Source organism: Danio rerio, chromosome 21 (genome assembly GCF_052040795.2).
Source record: "Danio rerio strain M-AB ecotype USA chromosome 21, GRCz13ab, whole genome shotgun sequence".
Classification (NCBI taxonomy): Eukaryota; Metazoa; Chordata; class Actinopteri; order Cypriniformes; family Danionidae; genus Danio; species Danio rerio.
The window spans coordinates 20,182,285-20,207,305 of NC_141041.1; the positions used below are offsets into that span (position 1 = coordinate 20,182,285).

At 36.6% G+C, this 25,021-nt stretch overlaps 2 protein-coding genes across 5 annotated transcripts in view; one reads left to right on the forward strand and one right to left on the reverse strand.

Moving 5' to 3' along the window:
- The window catches only part of med15 (mediator complex subunit 15), a 19,547-nt gene extending 3,277 nt beyond the window's left edge, over positions 1-16,270 (reverse strand). Inside the window, 15 exon segments of one of the 4 annotated variants that reach the window (NM_213073.2) lie at positions 67-227; positions 310-376; positions 466-529; positions 618-752; positions 1,123-1,256; positions 1,628-1,746; positions 2,203-2,310; positions 4,492-4,665; positions 5,531-5,947; positions 10,162-10,412; positions 10,914-11,057; positions 11,174-11,197; positions 11,284-11,335; positions 11,447-11,534; positions 12,685-12,821. In NM_213073.2, the coding sequence (NP_998238.2) occupies positions 67-227; positions 310-376; positions 466-529; positions 618-752; positions 1,123-1,256; positions 1,628-1,746; positions 2,203-2,310; positions 4,492-4,665; positions 5,531-5,947; positions 10,162-10,412; positions 10,914-11,057; positions 11,174-11,197; positions 11,284-11,335; positions 11,447-11,534; positions 12,685-12,752 (2,006 nt within the window). In that variant the 5' untranslated portion in view covers positions 12,753-12,821. 4 annotated transcript variants of the gene reach the window in all.
- A 598-nt stretch (positions 16,271-16,868) lies between these two features.
- crkl (CRK like proto-oncogene, adaptor protein) lies at positions 16,869-24,369 on the forward strand. Its single transcript, NM_213538.1, is given in 3 exon segments — positions 16,869-17,464; positions 19,666-20,137; positions 22,657-24,369. Coding segments are annotated over 3 exon segments (918 nt in total). The 5' UTR covers positions 16,869-17,153; the 3' UTR covers positions 22,792-24,369.
- Positions 24,370-25,021: the final 652 nt, after the last annotated feature.

Sequence of the window (25,021 nt, forward strand, 5' to 3'; positions counted from 1 at the left end):
TTTATTTAAACACATTGATTACAGTGAAGACAGCTTAAATAACCAGTACTCATCTGTTGATCTTACGTTATTTGGGGTCCATGAATTGCTGTCATAGCAGGAGCAAATGTGCGATATAGCGAATGGTTGAAAACTGGAGAGCGGATGTTGGCCAAGACTGCATCCAGAATTGGCTGGCACAAGTACTGTTTTTTAGTACAGGGTACTGGAGGAGGTGGCGGCGTCGGCTGGATATGAAAATAATCTGTTACTAAATTCAAATAACCAATGCTGACCAATTGACTTTATGTGTTGACTCAATTTTCTTACCACTGCCATGTCATTCTTCAGTTTCTCCAGCGCTATTTCACACTTCTGTAGAGTTTTAAGTGGACACCTAAAGCAAGACAGCAAAAAAATATGAGCCTTTAATTGCTAGCCAAAAAAATGTGACCAAAAAGACCAAAGGCATGCCTGCCACTTTACCTTGTATTTGGGTCAGTCAAAATGTTGAGCAAACTTTTCATTTTGCTCAAATCCTTCTTTCTGTCTGTAAAGGTCAAACATAAAAGCATGAGCACAAAGATAAATTGAGAACACATCAATAAGTAAGACAAGTGAAAAACTTAAAGTGTTACCTTCATTTTTGTCTATTTTGTTAATCATTCTACGCAGCGGCTCAATGTACTTTGAAAGCTGCCTTAATTTGTCCATGTACAGCTGGTCCTCAGACTGTGAGGCCCCAGCAGGGCTCATCACAGAGCTTGGGTTGCCTATAATCCATAAATCAACCATAAAATATAAATAATAAAAATTCTGCAACAAAGCAGCAAATAATTGCTTTTATGTAATTTAAAATAGCAAATAAAATGAAAAAAATCCTACATGCTGCAACAGAATAAAGTAAGCAATCACAAAAATGTAATTTACAGAACATCACAATTACTGTGTTATCAAGTTAAGAGTTATAAGACAGGAAAGTGAATGTAAAAATGTATAACATTATCTATTATAAAAGTTATATATTTACATTGTTAACTATTAACATAGCATTATTTGAATTTAATATGTAAAATAGTAGACTTCCTGATAATGGCTAGGATTAATGTACTTCAGCAGTATAATAAGAAAGCATTTCTGTACCAGGAGTGTTCAGGGGTCCTGGTGAAGGCACCTGGAGGGGATAACTCTGGGGTGTGCGTGAAGAGGCAGGACTCTGGGATGGTTGAGGAGAGGGGCTGGGCTGGAACCCTCCTGGAGAAGGGGTCGGACCAGAGCTAGAAGGCAATAAAAGGGAGAGTTAACCTTGTGTAGTTATGTCAATATTAGTCAGTATAATATCTGGATTGTTTATTAGGTACACCCTGCTAGCATTTTTGTCCACAGAATTGGATATTTTCCACTTCATGGCCATTCTCTGAAGGTGACAAACCTGTCAGGCACCATAAGCCATGCCACTTTCAGAGTCACTTTTGTTCCTCATTTTGATGCTTGGTTTGAACTTGCACAGATCATTTTTTTTTACCGTGCATAAATGCACTTCTTGAGTTACTGCAAGGTGATTGGTTAATATTTTTATAGTGCAGTTGAACGTACCTAATTAAGTGCTTGCTGAGTTTATATAGTAAAAAAAACAATTGCACTGTACCTGACAGAGTTGGGCTGAGAGGAAGGAGGCTGGGGTGATGGCTGGGGCTGAGGTGGAGGTGGCATTGACTGGGGCGTCTGCACCTGAACTGGGGAGGGTGATGACATCATTTGCTGAGCCTTAAAAGAAGAGACATGAAAGATTATTACAAATTATTTAAATTAGCTACATGATTTGACACTGCACTGGGGAAGCAAGTTATTAAGAGATAACAGACATGGGGGCAAGCTGATCTTGCTTTGACCGTACAGCACCAATAGATGGTGCTATACAACCACCATCTAAACATTTACCTAGCATTCCATTTGTCACATAATAGAATAACAAAATTCAGTTCACTTACCTGTGCCACAAACTTTTTGTTTATTATCTCGATTTTACGACACATTTATTTTTATTTAGTGCTTCTGGGTAATTTCTGACTAAATGTTTCTGACTGTGGGGTGGAAGTGGGAAATAAAGAAAGGCAGATGAGTGTGGATTATGGACAGCCTTCACTCTAGTGTAAAGCCACTGATGTACGCAGCCACTGGGTTGCAGCGCTGAGACCCAGCACTCAGCCCTGTGGTAAATACCTGTGGCATTTGCTGTCCTCCAATGGCAACGGGGTTTTGAGGAATGGCAGAGTTCGGGGTGGCGCGGGGCAACCGGGGTGGAATTTGCATCCCAGGACGGGGCATCATCTTGGAGGAGGACAGAGGGGACAACAGACATGTCACAAGCAAAACAATAAATGCAGTGCATCAGCGGACATGAGGAAGCACATGCAAGAATGCAAACGGAAACAGATTCCACAGGTCTGCAAGCACAGATGCACATTCAGTTATGCAAAACAAAGCTATCCATAAATAAAAGACAAAGCAGTATAGCGAGCTTCCTGTCATTCAATGTGCCGGTAAATTAATATCTAGATTTAATACAAGTTAGGCTAAATCAACAGCACTTTTCTATATGGTGTACTACATTGTAGTAAACAAAACGGGTTATAATAGAAGTGAATGAGGACAGTTGTTAAAAGTAAAGTTACACAATGTAAACTTCAATTTATTTTAATTTGAAACAATACAACACCCAGTCTAACTGTTGCTACAGTATTTGTAACAATCTTCTAGTAAATCAATAGAAAAAAATTATGATGATTTGCATAACTCTGCTGATCCTGCAAATCAATGCTTATTTTTGTTAATTTTTCCAATGAAAATGCCTAATGACTATTAAATCAAGATACAAGGGAAGCTTACTTTATTAAATAAAAAGTCTTGATTGAAAAAATATATAAATAAATTTAGGACCGAAACAAGAACAAATATTTGCAAGTGAGCTTAGAGAAATCAATTTAATTCAAACAAGCAAGTCATTTTCACAATGCATTGCTAGATATTTGTTCTTGTTTAAAGCACAAACTGGTTAAAGTGTGTTCAATTTCTCAGAATACAGGGCTTCATGTGTTAAATTTGCATCCCCATTAAACATAACCTGATTAAGATCTTTAGATATTTGTACTTGAAAACAAATATACAACGAAATTGTTTAAATAATGGCACAACTTCATGAATAGGAATTCTGCTCTGATTAAAATTATCCCTAAAAAACTAACAATAATAATAATCGCCTCGTACATTTATTTTTTTCAGCTCACTGTAATAAGTTTATCTTAAATTATATATTCTTATTTTAAAATGATGCAGATTCTAACTTAAATTGCATTAAACCTGAAATATTCCTTTAACAACACTGGTTGTCTAGACATAGCAAGCCCTGGGACTTCATGCTCTTTTCACATATCAGAACCATGCAGTGCAAGAAAAGATGTAGTGGCTTCTATTGCATCTCCAACAAGCCCTTCGACTCTACATTAAAGCTGTTGAGTTTGCCATTTGCTAATGCACTTTAGAAGGGAGCTCTGAAAAAAAGAGGACTGGATGCAAGGCAACCCTCTTTATTTCCCTTCAGATACATTAAGGAAATCATTTAAAGACTCAAAAGAACATACGTGTACAAGCTAACTTAAAAAGGAACACATTTTTTGTCAGATGCATGCAGAAAGGGCTTTGTGAATTCAAAATTGCAAGCATGCAGTCAGGCTGTTAGCTGCACAAACACGCAAAATGCAAATGAGAGTAAAAAAAAAAAAAAAAAAAAAACTAATCACTACTCAAACTTAAACTGACTGCTCTGTTGTTTTTACAGCTCAACAACAGAATGGAGATTTGAATATCTGGATTTAATATTAACTGAGGCCACACGTATGGGACAAGGTGAATGAAAGCAACATGAAGCGAAATGTTAACATCCGCCGAATGCTCAGAGATGGGAGGGTCACCCTTCAGGGAAAGAAAGGGGCATTTTGTTGAGCTAATTTTTTGACCTAGATGTACGATATGTATATGGACCTAGTGAAGCAGATGTTAACAAACAAAGCAGAAAGAGCATCCGGAATGCATTTGTAGAAATCGGTGTTGGGAATTTATTGACTACTAGCTATGCTATGCACCTATCCATGTTTTCACAGCTGTAAAAAACTGTTTAAAAATGACTAACATAGCCTTTATGCAGTATTTTTGCAGTTGTTAAATTATGGGTTTTAAAAACCCCTACATCTCTAGTATAAGTAATAGAAAAAGTGTGGCCAGCTACTTTCAAAAAATGTTTTTCAAAATGTCAGCTTTTGTTTGAAAACACTCTGTAACGTGGCCCCCAAAGTAGACCAATACTGATAAAAAGAATATTGAAGTGCAATCCTTCGGTTGTTATTTGGCCATTCAGCCCACCACCACTCAAGGAATAAACAGTTTTGACATCCAAAAAGTGTTGAGCATGCAATCACTCCACGCTCAGTCCTCACCACGGCTTGATGGGCTTACCTGGCCTGGCACTGCTGTAAGCTGAGACGCCTGCTGGACCTGTTGAACCTGCTGCTGCTGGTGTTGTTGCTGTTGCTGTTGTTGTTGCTGTTGCTGTTGTTGCTGCTGCTGCTGTTGTTGTTGTTGTTGTTGTTGTTGTTGCTGCTGTTGTTGCTGCTGCTGCTGCATTCTTGCCTGTTTGTAAAAACACAGGCAAAAAAGAAAGCGATCTAAGACAGAGACAAGCCATTATGTCTCTGCTGACAATCTGCGATCAGACGAGGCCCGTTTTACACCTAGTATTAAGATGCATTTCCAATCTAGTCACAAGTTAAATACTAAATGTAGGTGTAAAATGTACTTCTAGTGGTAGGCAAAAACACATTTGATTGGATTGCTTTTGTAATTGCTTGTGTCCAAATGTTCAAGACTGCTAACGGATTATGGGATATTTTGTGAGAAAGCCAAGCGAAAATTAAACAGCCTGGTATAAAATTGGGTTTGGTGCGTATATAGCCAACATTACCCTTTATGAGAACTGTGAGAGGGTCTCTTGTTTTTGACATGAATCATCTGTTTAATTTATATTAAGCCTTATGATCATGCCTAATTAAGGGCGTGGCCACTTGAGTGACCAGTATTGTTTTCTCGCCGTTACGGCATCTTAGTACAGCTTTTGTTTCATGTGGCTTTACACAATCTAATGCTTTTTAAGATTATTTTGTACAATTATCAAATAATTGCTTCATTTGCACTCTCCAGAAACCTACGTTGATGTCACGGACATGATGTCCATCTTTTTATACAGTCTATGGAGAAAGTAAACCCAAGCATACTTTACTTTATTGTACCAAATACACAAACTACAATAAAAATCAGCATCACACTGAGTGCTCCTGTGTAAGTGATGTGATGAAATAAAATGGAAAGTTGAAAAATGTAAATCTAAGTGAGCACATGAGATAAATTTGAATGCATGTTAATAACAGGTTTAAACAAGGCTTGAGATGGATGTCACTGACAGGTGTAGATAGCCCAAGTTATGACTGCATTCTGTTACCTGCATTGCCTGCTGCAGCTTCAGTTGCTGCTGTTGGCTGAGTGCGCTCATTTGTGAATGCTGTCCTTGAACCATTTGAGGCACTAAGACTTGCTGTTGCTGGGAATGAGGGGGCATCTGAACTGCCCCTCCCTGACCCTGTACCTGGGGTTGACCTTGAGCTTGGACTTGAAGCTGTTGTTGTTGCTGCATTTGTTGGATACTTTGGGCTTGGGCCTGTGCTTGAGCTTGGGCCTGTGCTTGAGCCTGGGCCTGTGCCTGAGCTTGGGCCTGAGCCTGGGCTTGGGCTTGAGCTTGGGCTTGAGCCTGGGCCTGAGCCTGGGCCTGTGCATGAACTTGTTGTTGGTGCAGCTGCTGCTGCTGTTGCTGTTGCAGTTGCTGAAGTTGTAACTGTTGCTGCATTCTGGTCTGGTGCAACTAGAGTCAAAGACATAGAGGAGAATAAATTTCTATTCAGAATGTTGTGTCACCAGGACTGGGTATAGAATTGATTTGATTAAGATTTAGTTTGATTGGATCAATACTGATTCATTAGGATATATCTTGGGTACATGCCAATTACATTGAAACAGTATGTTTACCCAAATATGAAGATTCAGTTATTAATCACCCTCATGTTGTTCTAATCCTTTGAGACCAGTGTAAATAATAATTCCTTACATTTATATAATGCTTTTCTGGGTGCAAAGTGATAAAGCTAATTGTGATATGGGGATGGTTAGAAGGCCATGATCGACTGAGGCCAGTGAGCAAATATTGTCAGGATACCGGGGTTACACCCCTACTATGTTCAGAAAGAAACCTTGAGATTTTTAATGACCCAAGAAGTCAGGACCTCGGTTTAACATCTCATCTGAAAGACGGTGCTCACTGAACAGTATATAGTCCCCATAAATATAGGGACTCTACATCTTCAGAACACAAATTCGCATGGAAAGTCTTGACAATGTTTATGGTTCCTCTTCTGGACTTGTTCTTGACCTCTTAGATATCATCTAAAATATCTTACGTTGTGTTCCAAAAATAAATAAGCATCTCAAGAGATTAGAACAATGTGAATGCGAGTAATTTATAACAGAATTTTCATTTTTGGGAGACCCAACACCACTTTGAGGATCACAATATCTCAGTTAACTATCCTAACAATGTAAATAGAATATGTAACTAAAAAACTATCCATGTATTAAGTTGCTATTAGTTTGAGTTGAATTTGGGTCATTTATGAGCATTACTTTGTTCATATTAGGGCTGTGTATTGGCAAGAGCCTCACAATACGATACATATCACGATACATGGGTATATTGCGATATAATAAATATTGTGATATATTGCAACAGTTTGTATTAGTATGTGTCATGTTATATTGACAACTTGATAAAGTCAGCAGACAAATTAAAATTCCAATTTCAATTTATTTTCTATCCATTTCGATTCATTAGAACTGCACAGTGTTATCGAACAGAGAACTCACTGAACTGTATTAAATGCATATTGTTATTTAGCACTGAACTAAAATGAATATGCCACTAAAGTCACATATAAATTAAATAAATTTAATAATTTATAAAACTAAAGCAAGTTGGGATGCTCAAAATAATAGATTAACTGCTAACTGAACGGGTGCGTTTGTAACCGATTAATGGTATCAGTTAAACGATTAAAAATATTATTTTATATATTTTTAATTTGGCTGCATAAGGGGCCGATCGACTTCGCTTTTTTGCATTATAAGAGGGGCATCTTTTGAATGGTTTTTAACGGCCGCAAGTGTTTTGCACGCGGCTCATCCCAGAGCAGCAGTTTGTGTTGTCAAGACAACTAGAGAAAACTTTTAAAGAACATGGTTTCCGCTACATTCATTCTTCCATGGCGGGGACCAAATTGCATCCCTCCACGGCTACATTACCCATTCAAAACATTCTGTCATTGTTGTTGTTGTTTTTGTTTTAATAGCGGATTATTTTCGCACCAAAATGTATTAAAAGGTAAGTGGATTATAACAGCGCAAACATTTCTGTAACCGTATAATGCTGTGTCCTATCTGTTTAACCCTTTGGGGTTACGTGCTGACTGACTGGCTGACTGACAGGTGCATGATGCGTGAGGCCAGCAAACACGACGTAGCTTACAGTTAAGATGAACACAGTTTCCATAATTATACTTTATTTATAGATAAAGGTATATGGCTCTGCATATAATTACTCTATCTTGCTGGAGTTTATAGCCGTTTCGCTTTACTTCAGGACGCATTAATGCCGCTCTGAAGGTCTAATCGCTGTTTCAAGTTATCCAAAGCTGTATGAATGTACAAATCTTGAATATCACAATATTATTAAATATTACAATTGTAACAACACAGACAGCAAGCAATTCTTTTGCACAATCGATACCCAGCTGATTCAATCATCCATAAGAGGACCGTGCTTCTTTTCTTCTTTATTCCTTGTCAACATAAAAGGAGTGAGGTGCGCCAGACGTTTTTGGAATGGAAAAGCACGTTAGCTGTGGTCGGCCCCTTGTTCAACTGCTAGACATAGGCCTATTAGTTAACTTGTGGGACGATAACGTATAACCCGTGCCTACAGACACATTTGCCAAAGAAGCAAAATGGAAGAAGAATATTGCTGTTTGATACAGACGTGTTGATGCCAAACCATCGCTGATGTTGACCTGGATCTGCGTCATAAACACAACAAATAGGCTTTACCTTTTATTTTACAGCTTATAAAGCATGTATGCACATTAATGCAATATCATATTAAAACAACAAAACTGTTTACAAAAAGTCAACATATGCACGCGTTGCCATTGTCTTTTCATCACGCAGCGCACGCACTTGAACCGCGAGGGAGAGAGAGGAAACCAAATAGCAAGACATAATCTTTAAAGTAATGATTTCTATTAAAAATGTAAAATGGTTTTGTGATATAATAACAGCGGGGCATTAAATAAATGCATATTTTCCACGGAGCAGGCAATTTGAGGAAGTCTGCGATTTTTATTTGACGGAAGGAAAAAACTATGAAAAAACAGCCTATGCCCATTCTTAAAAAAAATCTGTCAGTGTTTTTGTTTTGTAATATAAATTAATTATTTAAGTGAAAATAATTTAGGGCAGTCCTATTTATTTTATTCATTTTATTTAGTTTATTCTTCTCTTTTGTGCTAAACACTGCAGGTGCGTGAAAATGCTCTGTTGTTATGTTCTGTTATTAATATGCTAGCACGTTAAAATAAATCAGTATTTTAAAATGCAATATTTAATGTGTCAGACACAAAATAGACACGTCAATTTGTTTAAAATAAAATTAATAGTAATCTGACCAGTTAACCGTTAATAACCGATTAATGAGCGGTGGTTGTTGGTTAACAAAATTAACTGAAATGAGCATCCCTAAAAGCAAGTTAAAAAAATTCAAATGCATCAAGTAAACATGAAACTGGAACACAGTGCTCTAATATGCGGTAAACTAGGCTATTAGAAACTGACAGTGCGACTGACAGCATCGTGAACATTTTGCTGTGAAAACTGGTCGCACATAGGTAAATTGATGGCTTGCACGAAACATTTTACATGCAACATGCCGGCCAGCTGTGCTGCCATGGTCATGTTTGACGCGTTGTTTGTTACAACGACAGGTCCTTCCAATTGATGTCCCATTCTTCCTATGCAGTTTTCAGTAACTCTGCAATGTTAGTTAAGGCAAACAGAAGCTTGCTGATGATGTTATCCAGTGTAGTTTGCCTTGAATCAAGAGGTTTCGGTTGAGGTCGCAGTGCTGCTAATTCATCTGCGTGGTGTCTTGTTAAGTGATAACGCAAGTTCGTAGTGTTTCCTGAATATTTTAAGATAGATTTGCAAAGCTTGCAAAAGGCATTTTTTGTCTAATTCAGTACTCTGGTATAGTGTTAAAGCCAAAGTGCAGCCACACGTCAGCTGTGAAAGCTGGAGGCTCCTTTATATTTTTCACCAAGCTCACTCTCGCTTACTTCTGATACCATATTACTTGGCGTTTTGTTGATAGCGAGTTAGCGACATCTACTGGAGCAAAGGAGGAGGTTGTTTGGCACAACATGAATCGATACTTCAGGTTGGACTATCGATACACTATCGTGAAATAAATTATCGTGATAGTTAGATATCGATATTTTTGCACAGCCCTAGTTCATACCACATATTAAAGCAAGGCTTTTAAAAATTAAGGGGTTTACAACAGTCTTATATCAATATTAAACAATTCATTCAAATGTAATATGGATTTTTCCATAGCATTACATAACACTGTTGTTTAGATTTGGATGTGATAAAATGTTTTGCTCAGGAAACAGTAATGCATGACATTTAATTTTATTATCTTCATTCTCTGAAAAATTGTCATTTGTAATCAGAGCTCATTGTAATCAATAGACTGCAGGTATGCTACAAATAATTCTGTTTTTTTTCCACACATCAGAATAAATCATCAATGTCTGTTCATTTGAATGTAATCATCGTACTTAAGACTGATTGATTATTTAGCCCCATTTTCCATCAACAACATTACACTCCATCTTCACTTTCATCTTCAATATCTGTATCTGAATTTCACCAATTTTTAGTACTATTTAAGTGCTACACATGGTCCATTACCTGATTCTGTTGTTGCTGATTCTGGGCCTGTTGCTGTTGCTGATTCTGATGCTGCATTTGCTGATTCTGATGGTGCTGTTGGAGTTGCTGGAGACGTATCTGTTGAAACATTGCTGATGGCTGCTGAGACTGCATTGTTGCCTGCTGCTGCTGCTGCGGCTGGAACGTCTGAAACTGAATGGACTGCTGTTGTTGTTGCTGCTGCTGCTGCTGCTGCTGTATCATCTGCTGCATGGGTCCAGCAGCACCTGCTATGGTACACATTGAAGTAGATTTCATTTCTAGGCAACGTATAAAAAGTAAACCAGGAGTATTAGGCAACAAAGTCTCTTTAGTCAGCAGACAGCTATCCGCTTGTTAAGTGTGACGTCACACGGAGCGGCTTCCGGGTCCAAGCGCTCTATTCAACTGAATGGGGAGATTCATGAAATGGTAATAATAAACGTTTACAAAGCGATTTAATACTTTCGAAAGTCACAATCGCAATATATATGTCCATGCCTAATATCCGATGGCCAGAAAGTAATTCATTGTTTTATAAATTGTTAAAATTTTGGTATTTGTTATGCAGCAAGCCCAGAGATTGTTGTGTACACTATGACTTTATGTAAAATTAACTTTAATGTGCGATATGAATAAAAAGTGATCATAAACGAATAATTTCTCCACTCAAGTAAATGGCGGCTTGGACCCGGAAACAGTATTACATGCGTCACAAACACATCACCACTTAACAAGCGGATTGAACTTACCACCCTGCTGCCCTCCCGCTACTCCCTGCATGGCATGTGGACCCATTGACATTTGCCCCATTCCACCCATCTGTGCGCCAGGAGGACGTGGTCCAATAACCCCCGGAACACCTCCAGGTAAATTCTGCAGGGCATTGATGGGATCTAAAAATTAACAAGATCACCTTGAAATTTAGCAGAAAATAGACACACACACACACACACACACACATATATAAAGTTTGAAATGTACTTATATTTTTAACTAAAATTTAACTTACCAGGCCCACCTTGTGCTTTTTTATCTACAATAAAAGACCATTTATTTAATATCGCATCCAAACACAACAATGCAAAAACATTTATATTGAAATCTGTGTTGGTTACTTACGGATGTCTCTAAAGTGAATTATCAGCCTCGCAACCATTGATAAATACTCCTCCTGTGTCCAAAACATAAATTAAAGATGAGTTGTTGTTTTTTCATTGCACTTCTATCTATCACTCCCTAACACAACAGTTCTTTTTGACAAAAACATTTTAAAAATACTCACTCTGGTCTTTGCTTTCGTAAAAACATGGCTCTCCATCTCAGTACTGGACTTTGTGTGACCAGTTCCTGCTTTTCTCATGGCTTCCTCACTGTAATTTAATATAGCAGAAGCAGAATATTTAATCACAACTGATTCATGACCAAAAAAAGAAAGTGTTACCTATCATTTACAGCCACTGATTAATCATTTAAGAAACAATGATTACACGAGTGCTTGAAAATTATTAGTTTGTCTTGATGTATGATTTATAGTTATGTATTTGATAACTTTTATTCTGTAAACTACTGATGGCATCTCTTCCCAAATTACAATATTTGTAGTTTAGAGCATTTTGTTTGGCATAGAAATAACACAAAACCAGACATGATTTCAGGCATGGTTTATTTATTTTTTAGACAACAATTTTATATTATTACGTTACAATTATTCTATTATTACAATTAAAATTATAAATCACACTTAATGAAAGTGAATTATTTGGATATTTAGATTTGATAGTTAATTACAGTAAAAACACTCTAAATGGCAGTATTTGTATTTTACATTTGCAAGAAATTATCGGATTAAAACAGAAACAGAAAATACTTTAGAGGTCTTTTATGTTTTGGATAGCTGCGAATATATTTACAAAGATGAGTTATTAGAATAAAATAGAATATGGTTGCATTCACTACAGAAACACAATTTGTGTAATCCAAAATTCTGGTGACAAATTAATTTCAATATTAGAACTTTATCAGAAAATCAACTATCCTAAAGTACGCGTTAGTATGCTAAAGTTACTGTTTCTTTAAACTGACGACAAAATAAGCCAATGGGTGAATATTAGATGATTATAAAGACCCTAAATTTATTTATTACGATAGAGATCAAATGTTGCAGGGATTTTTTTTCCTGCATCACTCCACTGCCTATCTGCAGACTGTTATAGCTCACCACATTTTGACTAGTATTTAACTTAGTGAGGCTAACATTAACTTTATAGTAGCTAGCTACATAACTAAACAAACTCTAGACCGGATGTGTGATATCACAGTAACAATACTGTGTTGAGATAAGTTTAATTCATAAAAACACGTACAGCCTGTTCTTGAACAGTCCCACTGTATATTGGATATGCTGATAACAAGTCCGAGCATCCGCTTGTTAGCAGCTAACGTTAGCTAGCTTGCTGGACTCTGTTATATCACGAATGCGCTAATATAAAAATATAAACAAGAGAAAAATTATATACTCACATTTGCGCCACTACTTTCTGTCGAAAGGCTGGACTCCTCCAATCACTATCAGGACCTGGGACATCCATAACTGATAATCTTAAACAACGACGAACAAGCTGCTTCCACTTTCAGTTAGCTATGTGCGTACGAGTCCTGAATGGGATCTTCTACTGAGTCGGATCTTTTCAATCGGAAAGACTGAGCTAAATGAATCGTTCATAAACGAACAGTCGAACTGACTGTCTGAGCGGATCTTGAGTCAGCAGCAGTAATAAACATTTAGCTAAAACTCACAAATGCGTTGTAAGGCAGATATATAAATACATTTTATTTTTGTAAATGGAATTTAGCCTACATGTGAGTCTGGCTGCAACAAACGCCCTATCAAAAAACAAATATACTTTTAAGATTAACGCTGGTGTACATTGTATTATTTGGTAATTTATTAATTCGCAAAATTATTTTGACAAATTTAGTTTATGTATATATATATTTCTTATTACCTAAATGATCTTTTGCCTTGCCAAGAAATAATTAATAAAAAGGCTTAACATTTAACTTTTAATTTAATTGTTAACTTTGTTAATTTTATTTTTAGTTCATTATAGCGGCATCCTACTATTTAAAACAGATGTAGTCTAGTATTTTATTATTGCAGTACTGATTTTCAAATGTGTAAGTTAGTGGCTTTGGGGTGTGGTTATTAGGCAGACAAGTCATGGGTGATATGTCAAATGAAAAACTTCCTTCTGCATTTTTCACATTGACTAAATGGTGGCTTCCTGTCTCAACATTGTTCACTGTATTTTTAATACTGTTTTACAGTTTTGTTTATTTATTTTTGTTTAGTCACCATAATTAATGTTTAAGATTAATGTTTACATCACCCAAAAAAAAGAAAAAAAATGTTTTACCATTTACTCATACAAGTGTCCAAACCTTTATGAGATTCTTTTCTTATGTTAAACACAAAAGAAGAAATTTCAAAGTATGCTGGAAACCTGCAGCCATTGACATCATAGAAATAAAATACTATAGTAATCAATGGCTAGTGGTTTCCAACATATTCAGAAGAAAAACTAGTCTAAAACAAATCATGAGAAAAATATGACAGAATTTAAATTTTTAGGTTGAAAATTTATCAATTTAACTTCTTAAGAATTACTTTACTTAACAATGAACACATCTCTGTAAAGGATGTATAAGTACAGTATGTGAGAGTGTGACTAGTGATAATTCAGAATCTTCTGGTTTGAAACGAAGTCCAAGATCCACAGTGTCTATAATATTAATACATTTGGGTGTATTATTTTAAAATTTAAAATGGCCTTAAAAAGTATAGGTTCATTCGTTTTAAAGGGTATTTTGGCTTTATTTGATCTTAGAATTGTGGCAGGTCAGTTCACACCTTGTGACTTGACCTGTATTCTGTACTTTTGATTTGTGGTGTGTGTGGATTTATAGAATAAAAGCTTTGTGTCCAAATAGGCAAATTCCCACCTTGCAGGAGAGCAGGTTCTTCTTATTTTTATTTATTTTTTTTTTTAACAATGTGTTTATTGTTTTTGATTATGCAAGACAGGTAACAGAAAAACACAATTCCATTTTGTCGCAATTATTTCCCACTCCAAGAAAAGAACAATGTCAAACCAATTTGTTGCTCCACTTTGCCAAGAAGTGATCTGGAACTGCATTATAAAATAAATGTGAATCTAACTTTCGATAATTGGTAAAAGGTGTAAACATTTGCAGAGAAACATTGCACCATTTGCCATTCCATCCAGCATTATATGCAGGGGCGGACTTAATGATTTGGGGTCCCCAAGCAATTCCAGGTATGGGGCCCTAGCATTGAAACTCAAAACACTCTCTTTCTCTAAAAATATTTGTTTTCTTTCAAGATTCATTTTTTGTAAATAAACTGCATGTTAAAATACATATTTTAAGTGAAACCTTCTTAATTTTAATTTAAATACAATATATTCGGAAATAGCGAGGCAGTGGTGCAGTAGGTAGTGCTGTCACCTCACAGCAAGAAGGTCGCTGGGTCGCTGGGTCGCTGATTCGAACCTTGCTTGTTCTCCCTGCCTTCGCGTGGGTTCCTCCGGGTGCTCCGGTTTCCCCCACAGTTCAAAGACATGCAGTATAGGTGAATGGGGTAAGCTAAATTGTCCGTAGTGTATGAGTGTGTGTGTGAATGTGTATGGATGTTTCCCAGAGATGGATTGTGGCTGGAAGGGCATCCGCTGCGTAAAAACTTGCTGGATTAGTTGGCGATTCATTCCGCTGTTGTGACCCCGGATTAATAAAGGGACTAAGCCGACAAGAAAATGAATGAATGTATTCGCAAATAAAAAGCAAGTTCACAAACTATGTACAGTTAATTAGTTTTGATTTGTGATTAGATTTTAATATTTGCATGTGCAGAACTGGAGAAAAAATCCACTATTCATTGGGGCCCCTGGTTTAGAAAATAAGTAATAATATTAAAATCTTAATGGATACAGACAACATATTATAGAAAAATTTGAAAATAGCTAGGATGATTAATAAAGGCTTCTTGGCATTGGTCGGGGCCTCCTATTTTCTCAAGGTCCTAAGCGGTTGCTTACCTCACTTTTTGGTTAAGTCTGCTTCTGGTTGCATGTAAGAGCTCTTCTTTATTAAAGAAAATGTAATGTATTGGACATAATGCTTGTAAGACGACTTCCATAAAGTTGCTGTTTTATTTTTGTATTTAAGGTTCTGTATTATTATGTCTCTGCATATGTATCCTGAATGTTTTTCACCTCTAATAATCATTATCTATATAGGAATGCAATTATCAATGTTAACATATTCAGGACTGTAAATTACTCAAGTAAAGGCACAATCCCACCAAGATAATTCATATACATAGTAGTGGTAGTAGTAATTAACTTTATTGTCCTTGACAGGAAATTTGTTATAGTCACCACCATATTGCTGCAGACATTCCATAAAACAAACAATAAAAATAATGCAAAATACAGTAGTTTTAATATTACAATGCTAATTAAGATAAACTCTTGTTAAATAAACCCACTGAAATGGGTACAAAGGATTTCTTATACAAACAATGTTTAAACGCAGGCTGCTGTTGTCCTAATACTTTGCCATTATAGTTGTTGGTGGTCTTTTTTTAATTCTATATTTAAAAAGGTCTATAGGTTATACTGCAACTAAATACATTCTGGTGTAGCTAGAATGAGTAAAATGAGATGTAGAATGAATACTCTCAATTATTAACTGAATTTACACAAAAATGCATTTTAACTTTAATGTTTTACTGATTTAGAAAAGTAAATTCGGCTTGTGCACATTTTCTTCAGTTTCTTCCACCGATAAATGTTTAAATTCATTAGGCAGCAACATATCATAAATTTATCAAAAAGTTGAACATGTGAAGCTAATTTTTATAACTCCCCGTGTAAACAACAGGTATCCAGATAGGATGTGATCCAAGCTTGCCTTCCAAAATGTAAGCAAAAATACAGCACTTTAAAGCTTTTACTCACGCTAGGCTCTGTCAGTGCCCTGTGTGTCTCATTATCGCGGTTCAGAGAGTTTGAAATGCAGCCCCTCTGAACGCCACTCATTTCATTCTTCCTTTTAAGTAACAGGCGCTCGGGGCGTTCGTGACGGGCGATCAGACAGACCGTGAGCGCGCGCAGATCCGCCCTCCAGACGCCATTTCTCGGACGGTGTGGGGAGCTGAAGCAGCCTTTACACCAATCCCGAGAAGGAAAGGAGGACATAGAAAACAGAATTTTTAAGAAAGGTCTTCTCGCTCGTACTGTAGCGTGAAAGACGCGCGCGTCAGAAAAAAGAGCGCCGTGCAAGGCGGGAAACTTTATGTTTCTAGATTTTTCACAATTCGTTGTGTGTGAAGACGTGTTGCGGGCCGCCATTTTTGTTACAGCTCTCTAAGTCTGCTTGGAGTCAAAATTAGAGACACAACTCTTTCGTGCTTTGGGGCAGAACGCAAAGAAGAACTCGTTTTCGGAAGCAACTGACGTACGTCGGCTTGAATTGTCATGCTGAGCGATTTAGTAACATATTATGGCGCTGTTTGGCTCCTCTTGAGCGGACGGTGACTGAAGACGGCTAGCTCAGCTAACGCGTTATATTGTCTCATAAGCTGCAGCTACTTTCACGGAAGAGAGAGCGGAAAGGGGAACTTTGATTCCAAATACGTGTATTTGAGCTCGCTCTGAACTTTTGGGGTTATTTACACCTCTCTTAAAACCGCCGCGAATCTTGTGTTGGTGGAAAATTTAGCAATGCATCAAAGTTGGTTGACGCCAGTCGCAGCCTGTCTGGTCAAACGTCAGGTTGCGGTTCAGTAGGACTGACGGGTCTAAAAGTGCTAGGTCGCTTGTAAGAATAAGCATTTGTTGTTTTAATTTATTGCTCGTTTTGCTTTTTTTCACCCGTGTTCGTCAGTTACAAGTGTATTTCGAATAAACATGTCGTCTGCACGGTTCGACTCCTCAGACCGAGCCAGCTGGTATTTCGGGCCGGTTTCGAGACAGGAGGCGCAGAATAGGCTACAGGGACAGAGACACGGGATGTTTTTAGTGCGAGATTCGTCCACTTGTCCTGGTGATTATGTACTTTCAGTGTCCGAAAACTCCAAAGTTTCGCACTATATCATCAACTCTTTGCCAAGCAAGAGATTCAAGATAGGCGATCAAGAGTTTGATAATCTACCCGGCCTTTTGGAGTTCTATAAAATACATTATTTGGATACGACCACCCTGATAGAACCAGCACCAAGGTAAGAGTTTTTCATTTACTTTTGACATCGTCACATCATCCACCCCTCTTTTCAATAATGTTCTTTTCCCTCCCCTTCTCTTCTGTGGCAAGCCGTTTAAACATTCGAAGTAACCAGGATCTGTTTCTATTGACCCATTTTTGTCATAGTTACTTGCTAGACTATATTTTTAAGTTGCATTAGTTACCAGTTATTACTCATCTATTTTGTACGTTTTCTGTTGCAACAATACTCCAATACCCAGTAGTGTATTGTGTAAGTAACCTGTTATTGCAACGGAAACTAAATTTCAAATCTTTGCAAGTTGAAGCTTTTTGGATGTTTCTGGAAATGCTTTCAGTTTTACTTTTAATTTGACACTGGCATTTATATTTTAGCTAATAAGTAACACATTGCATGGTTTTATTGTGGTCTGACTACTGTGCTCTGCTAGTAAGGTTATTTTTGAGCTATCATAATAATTTTTTTTTCACAAAGTGCCAAGTAAAAAAAAGTTGTTACAAGATAAATATTGCTAGTTACAACTAGTAAAACTGGAAAGACAGCAGTTTGTTACTAGCATAATTTTCTTAGTGACTGGCCTCTAAAAATTTGACTCTACTAGTCCATTAAAATCATGTTTTTCTGTATAGCCAATTCAATTATAAAGCAGAATTTTTTATATTTTGATGTTGTAATTAAAACGTATTATCAGAGATAACTTGACAGAGATTTGGCTTAGTTATGATTAAATATTATTTTGCTAAATATTACAACTTATGATTGTAATGAATGAATCATTTGGAAACTTTGTACGTCTGTCAAAAATGGATGTCATCTGCAAGTCTTCATAAGTTGATAGTAATGTAAAAGTATTGATTAGTTTTGGCTTACTTGCTAGACAAAAAGTATCATTAGTTGGCAAAAATGCAATCTCAATAATTATTTTCCATATTGACAATATGAGCAATTCCATGCAAATGTCAACCTTGCTATGAATTTTTTTTTTTTTACCAAAATAGCTAAATTCTTTTTTTTTTGTGTGTGTGTGTGTGTGTGTGTGTAGGCTTGTATTTTACTGGACTGAAAAATCAATTATATTTAATTGATCAAAGTCGCACAAGTAGCAATTTTACATCCGTCACATCCATAGCAGAGAGACGTCACATCCATAACTAACTTAACTTTTTTTTTCAATAAATACAAAAATGTAAAATAAAATCAAGATTTTTTTTGTTCTATAGAGAGCCAACTCTTATCCTTTTAATTAGCATTATTTCATTTGGGTTTTGCTGTTTTAATTCACATAATTTCTTCAAAGTATGCTGTATACTGTAACTTGCAGACTTTTTTGGTCATATCCATAACGCATGTTTATTTTCCTCATTTAAAGTATGAAAAATGTTTACAAATTGATATTTTTCATATCCCTTAACTTGGTGGTTAGTTGTTTTTGAAAATATAAACAGATGTTTCAATATAATGTTAACATATACTTTTTTTTGTGAATTTATGTTTTGAGTTTTTGTAAATGTTATATCTATAATGCTGAAATTGCTCATATTTCGATGCAAGTTGTTAATGCTTCCAGATGTAAAAGTGTATGCCAACAATGACTGAAGTCACAAAAATTAGAGGGACCATTAAATGGCATAATATATGTTTGGCCGATAAATTTTTGGTGGCCGAACATTGGGTGCATCTCCAATACCAACACACTTTTAGATACCCATTGTTGCACATTTCTGCTGTGTAATTAGGTCAATATCAAGTAAAAAATTTCAGAGCTTATCATTGATATAAATTATCGCGACTCGATATAATACAGTTTATCGGCCCAGCCTTAATCATTAGCATAAATTGATTCACTAAGTGTAAGCTATAGCTGTTAAAACTGCTTGCCATAGGTTTGGTGGCTGTTTAGTATTACTCTTACAATGAGAGTAATGAATTAAACACCTGTAGTTCCCCTCAATTTTGTTCTGGTTCTTTATAAAATGTTCTTTTTGAGATGTGCAGTAAAGAAAATTAAGTTATTTCCCTTTAAGATAACAGGAAGTTACTCTGCATGTGAAAGTGCACATCGAGTAGATGATTAAATATTACAAAAGGCCTCCACTAGCGAGAAGCTGATTAAAGTGTTTGCTTTTAGATGGGCTCTTAAATGCTGCTTTTCTAGTTTATAAGGCGATCCTAAATATGATTTGATTGTTGTTCTACAGGTACCCCAGTACTGCTCTGCCCAGTGGTCCTATTCAGCCATCTGGAGGACTGGGTGATGAGAACCAGGAGTATGTGCGGACTCTTTATGACTTCACTGGCAGCGATGCTGAAGACCTTCCTTTCAAGAAGGGTGAAATCCTAATAATTATGGACAAGCCTGAGGAGCAGTGGTGGAGTGCCAAGAACAAAGAAGGCCGAACAGGCATGATTCCTGTTCCCTATGTAGAAAAGCTTGTGAGATCTTCGCCTCATCCTGGTCAGTCCATCCATGGTTCACGGAATTCCAATAGCTATGGCATCCCTGAGCCATCACACGCCTATGCCCAGCCTCAGACTCCATCTCCCATTCCTCCTGGTACACCCGGCGCTGTCATCAACCCGCTACCTTCTGTGCAGAACGGGCCAGTGTTGGCGAAGGCGATCCAGAAACGAGTGCCATGCGCATATGACAAAACTGCTTTAGCACTGGAGGTAAGTGGCTAAATGATCGCTCCCATAAGCCAGTATTTGCATTTGACACCCACTCAGGTATTTGATTGATATTTGATGAAGGCAATATGTGCAACCTTATGTGCATTTAAATACATATCTTCATTTTTTTTCTTCCTAAAAACCAAAGTTTATTCAGTCAGCATAGATTTCGACTGGCTTAAATGTTAGCTAATTTAAATGCTGGATGCAGTGCTGGCTGCCATAGACACTTAGGTTGGTTAGATTGAAATGGTGCAGCGGTTATACATTTAAAGGGATTTTACCTTTTGCTACATTTTGTCAGATGGTGCTGATTGCTTGGTAATGTGAAATGACCAATATTTTCTTTTGATGACACATTTGTCAGCTCAGTTCTATGTTTTGAAGGGACTTTCCTTAGATGTTTGAGCAAAAAATGACTTTGGTTGAATGCTAGAGAATTAAATAGTGATCATTCTTTTGCTGACTTACTGCGTTTTCGAATTTGTGTTTTCACTTTGTGCATTACACTGGGGTTTAAGTTACTTTCACTTCTCATAGTTAAAAAATTACTTTGGCTGTGCATCTCTGCAAGAATTGTTTCAGCAAAGACATTAATCACATAGACCACTATTTCTTGGCTTGTTCACGGTCTAAAAAAGAAATTCCATACTTTAGTCATCCCATCTGGCAAGTTCCAGCACCCCTCTATCCGTTCCTACATGCAAAGCCTTGTCCATTTGTAGAAAACATTACATAACCTATGTCTTAGTCAGCCTGAGAAGGTGTCAGTGGATTTAGGTGTAGGTGCAAGAAAATGTTAAGAAACTCAAAGCTTAGGTTTGTCTTTAAGCCCCATGTGTTTTTTCATTGGTTTACTGTTTTATATGAGAGCAGCTTGTATATGGAAATAAGGATTATGACGCACAGTTTGTTATGGCCTCAAGCTAAATGGTCTAATTTAGAGCAGCTATTTCAAGCGTTTTGACAAAATGAAGCATGTCAGTTACTGCATATAATGTCAATTTCTTAATGTGTTCAAAGTTGATGCCTAGATATTTGTAAGAGTAGTATTTCTTTATTAGTATTTTAATAGATATTAACCAGTACTGCTTTATGCATTCAAAGAATTTCCATGTCTTTGAAATTTTTTTTGTTCCTTTGGCTGTAATTTCTGGTGGGCAGGATATAATCTTTTTCTCAGGCTTTTCCTTATTTGTTTTTTATAGGTTAGGGTTTGATGAAATGTCAAAGCTTTCAGCACGCCTTATAAGAAACCAGTATAATGTTTCTTTCATATAAAATGGTGCATGCTGTTCTCTGTTTACTTGATATTCTAAATTAAGACCCCATGATTTTTGCAGTATTGAAAAGATGGATGGCATCAAATAATCCAATAGTAATATTGACTATTTAATGAGGAAGATCATGGAATTTATTGTCATTTGGATTAATAAATCATAGTATCCCTATCAGTGTTAGGGGTAGTGCATTACAAGTAACGTGAGTTCCGCAATAATATTCCTTTTCTAAGTTCAAACTAAGGTAACACATTATTTAAAAAAAAAAAAAGCAATAATATTTGTTACTTTTTAGTTTAATTAATTGGCTTATAAAAATAAATTGCTGAATTAAAAATAGTCGCAATGAATCACGCAGTCAATGAGAGAATTTTTATTTTTAAACAAATTGAAGAAAGGGAAAGGCGGATTGGCTTAATGCATAGTGGTTTTACTTAAGACAAATAGTAAAAAAGTAGCAAACACATTGCTTTAAACTTTCAATAATCTGTATACGGCATGTATAGCTCTGGGGTTAAGCAGTTCTCACATAAGATTATCCCAAAGTATTATTTTTTTATGTGTTTTTTAAAGGTAGATGTAGGTGTATGTTTATACAGTTATGAAATGCAGAGCTCCCCCATTAAAGAAAGAAAAACAACAAGTTCTGGAAGAGATCAAGCCTCAGCTAGGTAATATAAAGTAATGCAAAAGTAAGGTAATGCATTATTTGCTAAAAAAAAAAAAAAAAAGTAACTGAGTAGCGCAACTAGTTAATTTTTGGGGGACTAACTCAATATTGCAATGCATTACTTTGTAAAGTAACTTTACCCAACTCTGATCCCTATACACAGACCTAATTAGAATGTGATGTGGACTAGTAGTGTCTGAGAATATATGGCAGATTCGTTCACTACACACTAAACCTTTGCGGCACTTGTGGTATTTTCAGAATGTGTAATGAACTTCATGTCCCACGTCACTTTACCAACATTTAGCCATCATGTACATCATTAACCAACTTGAAGAAATTGTCAAAGTAAAATGTACTTCTGAAAGTAATAACTTTTTTTTTTTAACATTTATAAGTTTAGTAAAATTAGAGAACACTGATTCATAGATGCAGGTATAACAAAACAAAAAAAGAACAAACAGAAAGACAAAATGTAATCCAACATAGTTAAACAAAATGGTCCTACTAAATGCTTAATGTTACTTGTGCCCTAACAGTTTTTTTTCTTCCTGTTGTTATCCCCTCAGGTGGGTGACATTGTGAAGGTGACTAGGATGAACATCAGTGGTCAGTGGGAAGGGGAGGTAAACAACCGGAGAGGTTTATTCCCTTTCACTCATGTGAAAATACTGGACCCCCAAAACCCAGACGAGAGTGAATGAGCTGTGCCATGCTCTGTCAGCACCCTGTCAGCTCGCTGGACGCCCCATCAAGTCACCACCGGTATAATGCTTGCCTGCCCTGGGGCTCCGCTGTGGCGCATTTCTCAAGCAAACCATTTGTGTGGCTTCTGACTGTTTACAGCTCTGGAATCAAACGGTTCTTAATCCCCCTCACTCGGTTACAGGCAAATCAGTATTTTTGTTTGTTTTTTCTGTCTGCCCTTCTGTTGTTTTCACAAATCAGCCGTCTTTACCTGTAACAAGGTGAAATAAGGTTTCCAACATGAACTTCTTGCCACTCCTGCAGTTTCTGTCTTTAGCTTTGACCTCTATGAGCTAAAATAGGATATCAAGAAAGGGAAAGAAGGGTAAATATACCCACTAATTTGCCAACGGTTTACCTGTTTAGTCCAAAAATGTATCTATTATTTTGTATTTTGTTACATTTAAAAGAGTCCCTATGATACTGATACTGATCAACAGCCATGACTTGAAGATATTTCAGTGGCAGTTTTATAGAGTAGCAACAACCGTGCCACTCCTGACTGGCCTTAGGAACAGACTTGCCATTTTTTTCCTCAACTAGTATGTGAGACTAGTCTACTGTAGCCTTTTTATTTGTGCCATTATAACTTATCTGTAAATTGCAGTAGTCGTGTAGCTAGATGGTTGTGGCTAGATTCTCGGTGGATCTCTATAATGCTGAAGGGCTTGCCTGTGGAGCTTTTGCATCCGGTTGGGGTGTCATTGATGAGAAATTGAGTCTGGGGAGAGTAAAGACGCACCTCATCTATTTTTTTGGACAAGCTGGAAATGTCACCTGTGCAATCATGAGCTCATCTCTTGAGGATTAGATTCTCCCTCATCCTCTTCTTCTACTCTGGTGGCAGTAAAGTCTGGATCTCGCTCTGCTTCATGACTGTTACTGCACATCACAAGGTCTAACTTTGATGCTTTGTGCCCAATTTTGACTCCATAACCTGACATACACCTTTTTAAGTTTTGTCCATCTGTAATAATCAGTTTTGTTTTTTGTTTGTTTTAGCCGGGTGTTGAATCAAGCATTTACTCTGTGTTGAAATAAACTGGCATTTTTTTGTAAAAAGGGATTAAAAAGCCTGCTGGTGGCCTCTGTGCATGACCTTCTGCCCAAGAGGGTTTTCCCCCCTCTTAGGTTAAATGCTGCTTCATGTCGTGTTTTGTTTTCCATCTGTCTGTCTATTTTCTTCTGTTTGAATTTAACTCCAGTTTTGAAAATTGGCTGGTTTACATTCATAGCATCGAGACAAGGCTAAATATTCATATTAAGCAATAGACCAACCCGGATCTTTTAGAAGTGATCAGATAATTTAAGGTTTCAGATGGCTGAGTTTTTCTTTAATTTTTTTTTGGTAAGGCTTTAACAGTATTACTGTTCATTGTTTGACATTACAAGATATCTATGGTTTTGTTTTAAAAAAAATTGTGCCTTTTATTTTCTTACATCATTTACATGTTAATAATATTTCTCATGGTTAACACCTGTGCTGGTATTACCCATATGTACAGAACGAGTAAATAAATTTATGTCTACTTCTCTGTGTGCGTATGACCAATTTCTTGTTGATTTATTGTGTAATGCAGAATTAAGAAGCCTGGAAGTCTTAACCTGAAAATTCAAACCTTAAATCTTGCATTGACTATGGACATGAGTCTGTATTAATCTGAATAAGACAATACTTTGATAATGATGTTTACATGAGTTGCTATTTGAATGTTGTTTCATGATCCTGTTTTACGTGTTATAGCACATAATACAATTAATGTCATTGCTTCACCACGCTATCCACATTTCCTCCAGAGTTTCATGTAATTTCTGGCGTTTCATTTTTAATATGTCCACTTTAACTGGAGTTTGGCACTTTCACATTCATTCAGGAACATTTCATGCATGCCCCTCGTCACAAATGAGATATTGGATGTGTGTTTAAACTGCTGGAAAAGTAGTTTCAATGAAATTTGATACCGTATGGGGAAAAAAACCCTCTGCATTTGGCTATGCAGGTGTCTGGTCCATTATTTACAATGTAGGTGCAGAGAATCATATCAAACAGCCATGTGTGTATAGACTATCCAGTCACAAAATGCGGTGTAAATCCCACGATACAGTAATAGTTTGATTAAGGTCTTTACATGTCTGTAGTGCACTTCAATAATGCGACTTTATTATGACTTTATTACGAGTTTTGTG